This window comes from Alligator sinensis, unplaced genomic scaffold, assembly GCF_000455745.1.
Source record: "Alligator sinensis unplaced genomic scaffold, ASM45574v1 scaffold388_2, whole genome shotgun sequence".
Classification (NCBI taxonomy): domain Eukaryota; kingdom Metazoa; phylum Chordata; order Crocodylia; family Alligatoridae; genus Alligator; species Alligator sinensis.
In genome coordinates, this window is record NW_005842102.1 from 270731 (window position 1) to 278322 (window position 7592).

The following is a 7592-nucleotide window of genomic DNA, read 5'->3' on the forward strand; positions in this document are numbered from 1 at the left end:
CTTGCTGTGATGCCCACAGGCACACGAACAATCAGAATGGGATCATCAGTAGGCTCCAGATAGGACCCTTATAATCACCGAGTGAGAATCCCAGGCTGTTCTTTTACATGTGCCTATAGGATATTTTGCATGAAATACTACTCTGATCCCAATGTTTTCATTCCCCAGGAGCAGCAGTTATGCCTTCTCTTAAATAAGCTGTGCTGCCTACACACAGTATTACTTCTGAGGGCTGCCCGAGTCTAAGTCCCTATGATGGGGTCTGTTCAGGTACCAAAGATAGAGCTATTTCTACTCATTACAGGCTCTCTTGACGATACAAAAGCTTTACAAGTCTTTTGTCAGCAGATAACAGTGCAGAGGCTAGTGTGGGGAAGAGAGAGCAGTAAAAGGGGAAGAAATGGGAGACTGTCAAATTTTGGGCAGGAGGGGTGTGAGGGGAGGTCTAAAACACAGCACTATCATAGCAGTTGTCTCAGGAAAAGCCCTGGCAACCTGCATCATGGTCACAGAGGAAGGTAGTTCCCAACTGGCAAGAATAATCACAATGGCTACAATAGCTTAACCAGGCTACAGACAAGCTCAGAAAGATCTCCAGGTGTTGTGTCTGTGTCTTCTCTGGTTACCTGCTATTTGCTGATGATTTAATATGAATGTTACATGAAGGGAAAGCATCAATCTTCCTGTCACAAAATGGTAGTCCCCAGAGCTTACAGGGGAACAAACAACTCAATCCTTTCTGCATCTTCTCCATCAGCTCCCGACATGGCATCCACCATGGAGGACAGAAGCAGACACTGGGGTGGGGGGCGGGGGAAGGTTGGGATCAAATTAAACTTAAATGACACCGTTGTTTTGCCTCTTAACAACTACCTCCATCTTTAGGGGGCTGCATAGCATTGGGGGCAAGTCTTGCACCCAGCCAGTCACAATCAGGAGCAGAGGACAAGCTGTGTTAGCCTAGCCTTCCTAGCAGGCATTTCACCTTGTAGGATTCCTCAGGGTGAAACTTGTAACAAATAAGACATCTAGTCATGAAGGATGTGCTCAGATGACAGCAGGGAAAGGTTATCTTGGTATCAAACGGGTTTTGCATAGACAGTTCTGTACTTGCATGCGCAGTATTCACTGATCAGCCCTTTCCAGAACCACCATAGATGATTCAATGCCAATAATGATTCAGGAGCTGTATCATTTTTGGCACAGGTCTGAGGGTCCCCAAAGCGTGATAAAATAGGAGAACACACCGATTGTGGCTATTTTCCTCAGACATTTCTACCTCCTGAGATTACATAACGGAGAGAGCCTTTGTTTGTGCTTTGCTGTATCTCTACGAGGGTGTATTGAATGTACAGACCAATCTATGTTATTCCTTCTCTCCTTGAAGCAGTGCCCTCCCTCCCCTACTCCTCAGCCTCCCCCCTCCATGTCCAGCAGCAATTGTCCTCCGACAACAGTGTGAAGGGGGGCGGACATCCTTCTATCCCAGCTCCTTCCCCTGAATCCTGCCTCCCTGTCTTTAGCTCTCAAAAATAAATAAATAAATGATTTAAGATTTAAACCATTAAATCTCCTGTGCTGTGGACAACACATTTAGCTCCATGCCTTCCTCACTCCCTCTCCACCTTCAGACAAATGGCTTCTTTTGTGCATTAGTCACTCCAGAGAAGGATCTGTAGGAACCTCTTTCACCTCCCCCTTCTCCAAACCCTATGAGAGCCTACCCAGCAATATGAGGCCCAGCATTGATCCACTGCCAATCAGATCTAACCAATTTAGAGCTTGACATATATACACACACACACTTATATGCTGCAGAGAGAGACCCCTGGGCTACTGAAGGTGACAGTGTCACCGCTCATGGATTTCTGCATTATACCCTGCATTGCAATCCTAGCAGTAGAGCGTGTGCGTGCAGCAGGGACTGGGCTCCTTCTGCACAAACCCCAAGTCAATGGGAGCAAGATCAGCTCTCCTCCCCCTGCTTGAATTGCATTGCCTGCATATTGAGTAATGCCTTTCACAAGATGCAGACACATCAGGATCCAGCACTAGAACGACCCCTAAAATCATGTGTGTCTTTGCAATCTTACCTTCCCACGAAATTCTCCAGCACGGAGCTCTTGCCGGCGCTCTGCCCCCCGACCACAGCAATCTGGGGCAGGTCCAAGTTGGCATTCTGGCCGATGGCTGCGAAGGCATCCTGGAGCTTGTTCACCAGGGGGATGAGGTCTTCCATCCCGCGGTTCCCCATGCTTGCAGCTCTGCCTGGTTCTCACCTTCTAGGCTTGCAATGCAACCGCCTCCTTCTCCCCCGCTTGCTTTGCAAAGGATCTACTGGTGGGGATCGACCCCCGAACCCGCATGGGGGGCTGTCCCCACCCACCCTTCCGCGGCCAGGGGGGCTGGCTCGCCCTCCGCCTCCACCGTCCTAGCCCAGGTCCCTGGATCTCTACAGCAGCAACGCTGCTCCCGACTGCCAGCTCGAGCCCCGCTCCCCGCCGGGCTCCTGCTTGGATTTAAAGCGCAGGGACCGAAAGCCGCCGCTAGGGGGAGCCGTGATGCCTCCGGCGAGTCCAGAGCTTCATGGGACTTGTAGTTTCTCTCTCTAGTGTCCGTGGGCGGCCAAAGCGGGCTATGCAGCAAGCGTAGAATAAGAGGGATGTTTCCAGTGTCTCAGCAAGCAAAATCCTCACTAGTGGAGTTAAAAGGCGAAATTAAAATCCAGCCCTACAAGCTGAGATGTGGCACAGCTTCATGATCGCTGATCTCTTGCACGATCAGGGATACCTTGCAGTAGAGAAAGTAGGAATAAGTCTGTCTCCTTTCTTTGAACCTGGAGAAGCACAAAATGATCAGTGCCCTGACTCTGCACGCTGGAAGGGCACTGTGAAACCATCCCTTCCAACATGTGAAGTGCTGTCTCTGTAAATAGTCCACACCTGAAATCACTGGTCTGAAAGATTATGGTCTTGTATTTCTGATTGGCCTTCTGTTTTGGGATCTTTGCGTTTTGCATCTCATCCGACCGGGAAGTGATCCATTTCAGTTTCTTATTCAGCAGGCTTGGGCCTTGTTGCCATTTCCCAAATATGCAGGGAAATATTTAATAGGATGTTTCCACCGGTTCTTTTTTTCTAATTTTCACAAAGAGAAAGTCTTCCATGTCAGGGTTTGTGAAAGGGTAGCTACAAAAATAAAATTCAGGGCCCTATTTACATTGGAAGTATGCCCAGGTGAAAACAGTAGTGTGTTTGGGGGAAAAAACAAAGGAAGTGGTGGCTCAAGAAAATATATAGCATCTCAACTGCCATTGTAACTGAGGTTAAACGGTATTCCTGTTCCAGGCTCAGATTCAGCTGAAAGCATAGTACTTTGGCCCTTTGCCTGAGCTGCCATCTTATTTTCCAGAATTTCTGCTCTCAGTTTTTTAAATAAGTCTCAGCTATTATAATTGTACATAAAACCTCACAACTATCAGTCAACTGTGAGCTATGCAGACACACCTGTGTGAAACTGCAGAGCTTGGAACTATAGCTCTGAGAGGTGTGAACTGCCCCTTTGGTATCAGGGACATGTTAGCTCAGATGTCAAATGATGATTTACATCCTCCATGCTGTTAACTTTCATTCCTCACTCAAGAAAGGTAAGCGGGGAGAATCAAAGATCTGCATCTCGTGCTGTGGGTGATGCATCATTTTCAGGCCATCAGTTGGTGGTGTTTAGGAGAAACCACTACTTATTTTTCCTTCCAAGCTATCAAGCCTAGTTAATCTCAAAGAGGGCCAAGCTTAATAACCCTAGTGGAGGTTAAGAGGTGCACACAGCCATATGTTGCCAATTTGTCTCTGTGCTGTGAGCCGCCCCTCATTCTGAGGATTCATACAGGCAGAGTCTGAAATAACAATATTACCCTCTCTCCCTAGCAGACTCCTGCCCTTGGAGATATCAGCAAAGTGTGGAACGGGTATCAAGAATGCCCTCCTTCCTGTCCAAGCCTCTTTAAGGAACAACATCATTTCAGTCTCGCCACACACATCTTTGCAGTCCCACTCTAGCAATCTTGGTAGGAAAGTTACCATTTGCTAGAAGCTTGCTTTAATCTGCATTTCTAATATTCCTATACAATTGATTGTATTTGATTGCTATGGTCAACATCTGTGCTAACAGGAGCGGCCTCAAACTGTGTTGATATTGGATTTTGCCCCCATCTGGCTGTTTCACATTCTAAACAGGTGTTTCACTCCGGATGAGCCTGTTCCCCAGAATTCATCACTTGGAATCCTCCTGTTCTCAGTGAGATCTAAAATTAAATTAATATACTTGTTTTTCTATTAGAAAAGGTTTGCAAAAAAGCAAACCTTTGTGCCAACAGCTGATTTTCACACTGAAAAAAAATGATTAATGTCCCAGGGGAAAGGAAAAGAAACTGGATGGATTGGAGGCAACACAGAATTTGCAGTAGGATCACTTATGAGCTCTTAGGTATTCTTGCCTTTATACTGATATGAAGTTGAAAGCTGTGAGAATCAATGGACCCATAGCTCTGACGTGAGCTCTTTATGCCCTGCCTGGTTCAATCTAATCACAGTAGCCATGCTACCTGGTGCAAGAGAGGCCTGAAAGGAAGTGCTAGGGAAGCAAGCAGAAGAAAGCAGATTCTCTTCCCAAGCCTCCAAGAAAGAAGGAAAAAAGGGAGAAGAACAAATCTGCAGAAATGGTGGCAAAGTGTCTTGAGATTTTTCACTCTGAGCCTGTCAGTCACCATGAATGTTACTTTGTAAACTGCACAAAGCACTTCACCTTTTACTGTTTTGCAGGTGCACTCAGGTAAAGGAGGATATGGCATGTGTGCATGATATCAAAGCTCTCAATTGTCAGTAATATTGCCACAGCATCAGTCTGCCCTGTCAGTTCTGTGATGATTCCAGTCATACAAATCATGGCCTGCGAAGTCAGAGCCCCAAATTTAGGTATGAAGGAAACTGAGGTCTGATATCAAGTAGAACTGCATGTGTTTATTACCTCTCAGAATAATTTTCTGCTCATGTAAAAGCTTGTGCACAGGAATGGTGTCTGCAAAGGGCAGTGTAGCAGGCTTTGTGAGTGTACAGCACTGCCTTTGTAGATGACTTACACACCTGCTGTACCAGTAGTTAAATAAAAAGAGCCAAGTGATGATCCTTGGAGAAATGATCTTACAAATAAAAAAGGACGTTTCCAAACAGGAATGGAAGAGAAAAACCAAGATTATTTCTAGGCTAGTAAGTGCTGCCTTGGAACAGATGAATGAAGGAAAAGAGGAGGAAAAGGGAGACCTTTTCTTTAAGATGGTTTAAAGATCTAGGGCCATACTTTGAAATGAGTCTCTAAAACTGTACCTTCACATAAAGATGCTCCTGCTTGCAGCTCCATCTACTGATGTGCTAACAGGCAGCGTGGGTGCACTAGTCAGAGCAACAGAGACTTCTTATGCCTAAAGAAGGGTGATTGTGCCTCAAAGCTTGCTACGAACTTTTTTCCCCAACTACTCAGTTGGTCTAATAAAAGATATCACATCTACTCAAAGAACCTTGCCTGCCCTTGTTGGGACAAATGTACTTATGCAAATAGACCTGTCAATTATGTGGCTACTGCAGTTTAAAAGCCCTTTTGGAAAAGCACATCCTTTAAAAAGTCATCCAGTAGAGCAAATGCCAGCAGACTGCCCCTCTGCAGGAGAGATCCAGGTGTATTGTCAATACACTCAGACCCCAGTGGAACAGTATACCAGAGCCCATGTAAAGATTAGTAATTTTTATAATTGCCATTGGTGTGTCCTGCTCACTAAGAATCTCCTTTTCAGAGATCCTGAGCCCCATGGGTCCCAGCCTTCAGCCAGAGTTGTAAATGCTCAGAATTTCTGACAGATTACAGAGGAACCTCGCATGCTCTTCACAGATTTGTTCCCAGGACACTTCTACAATCCAAGGTAAGAATCTAAACTTTTAAAAGGTCAGGGATGGGGATTGCCAAATGGTTCAGTGTAGGAGAGTATCTTTATATCACTAGTGAATAACATAGACATGCAAGGGGGATGTCTTTGACATAAGAACAGTTATCTGGAACGGGCATATCCCCCAAATTCTTGTTTCTGCCTGTGTTGCTTTGTCAGCCAGGAAAAAATAGTGAAATAACTGCTCCATTCCCCTTCAGTTCTGAAACAGGACACAGGGAGAATCCAGCTCACGCTCCTCCCTTTTACAAAAACCTTCAACAATGGCAAATATCCTTGAAAGCTTATTAAATTAAATTTATCCCTGGTGTAGCTCCACTGATGTCAGGACTTAAGCAAGGTAATGAATACATTTAATTTTTGTAGCCCAGTGGGAAAGGGATTTTTGACACGCGTGCGTCTGGAAGAATGAATGACTATTTTAAGACCTGTAGATGAGTTCCCTGTGCATTTCAAATGCGGAGAGGCAACGCAAAATAGTAACTAAGTCTATGTTACATCCATGTGGGACTGAAAACAGTAAATAGAAGTTACTTGGGGCTATTGTGGGGAAGGCATCATCAAAATAGTATCTGAATTTATATCCTATGGACATTATCTATCTATAGATGGTATTCAACAAGAAATATTGCAAAAAAGTTTGTGTGTTAGCAGGCTGAAGAATAGATGGTAGCATCCCGATGCTTCCTGTACAAACAGTTTGGATAACAAAGTACTGCGTATAGCTAAGTAGTCAATGCTCTGTTGGTTCCCAGCTGGCTGGTTATGGCCTGGGTGGATCAGACAGGAAAACAGCAGAACCCAGCAAATATCTATATAGATAAAGAAATAGATCTAGATAGTAGATCTAGATGGATAGATAGATGGATATATCTAGATATATTTAATTTGTATCCACAGCCACATTAGCAAAAACTAATGCTAAATCCAAGTGTCCAGAACCATAAGTGGCCCTACTACCAGCAAGCATCCTCCACCCGCATCTGGGGCTTCAGATGTTTCCAAAACCTTTGGCAGGCATCCTACTTGCAGGCCCAAGCCCGGGGGCTTGGGGTTCAGATGCCCCTGAGTTTTGCTTGTCCTCAGCCCTACGGCCCTCGGAGCAAGCAAGGGAGGAGACTGCCATTTCCACAAACTGGGCTTAACGCCACTGCACCTCGCCGGGTCCTGATCCGCGCCAGAAGAGCAGTTCTCCTGTGACGCGCTTCAGGAAAACTGCCTTCTTCGACCCAGATACGTGGCATTTCCCGTGCCAGGTGAAGAAGCCACAAGGCTCGTCCTGAGATCTAGCTCTCAAGAGCGGAGACCCGGGGTTAGAGAAAGTTGACAGTACAGACACCCTCTTTTACAGAGGGCGCGAGGCTCTCCGAAGACAGCGGCCACAGGGCCGGCACTCAAACACCCCGGACCCACAGACACCCTCAGCGGCCAGCGAGTGGCTCCAGTGTCCAGGCAGAGCCGCGCTGGGCTGGGCTGCGCGCAGACGTGGGGCGCCAGGACCCCTGGGGCTCGTGGCTCCCCGGGACAGGGGCTGCTGGAGCCCGCGGAGGGGCAGGCCGAGCTCGGGGGCGGGCGCGTGGGGAGGCCGCAGCAGGTG

The 7592-nt window shown here is 46.7% G+C and overlaps 2 protein-coding genes across 15 annotated transcripts in view; one reads left to right on the forward strand and one right to left on the reverse strand.

Moving 5' to 3' along the window:
- Positions 1-2872, reverse strand: part of DNM1 (dynamin 1) — a 105820-nt gene extending 102948 nt beyond the window's left edge. For 7 of the 12 annotated variants that reach the window (XR_003094246.1, XR_323918.2, XR_323917.3 and 4 more), the window contains exon 1: positions 2094-2872. Coding sequence is in view for 5 of the 12 variants with exons in the window: in XM_025205022.1 (XP_025060807.1) it covers positions 2094-2254 (161 nt within the window). In the remaining 7 variants the exon portion in view is untranslated. The remainder of the gene's footprint in view (positions 1-2093) is intronic. The other 5 variants (XR_003094245.1, XR_323916.2, XM_006024303.3 and 2 more) reach the window with 1 other exon arrangement.
- A 3005-nt stretch (positions 2873-5877) lies between these two features.
- CIZ1 (CDKN1A interacting zinc finger protein 1) overlaps positions 5878-7592 on the forward strand; it is a 26758-nt gene continuing 25043 nt past the window's right edge. Inside the window, exon 1 of one of the 3 annotated variants that reach the window (XM_025204997.1) lies at positions 5878-5971. In XM_025204997.1, coding sequence (XP_025060782.1) covers positions 5928-5971 — 44 coding nt within the window. In that variant the 5' untranslated portion in view covers positions 5878-5927. The remainder of the gene's footprint in view (positions 5972-7592) is intronic. The other 2 variants (XM_025205000.1, XM_025204999.1) reach the window with 2 other exon arrangements.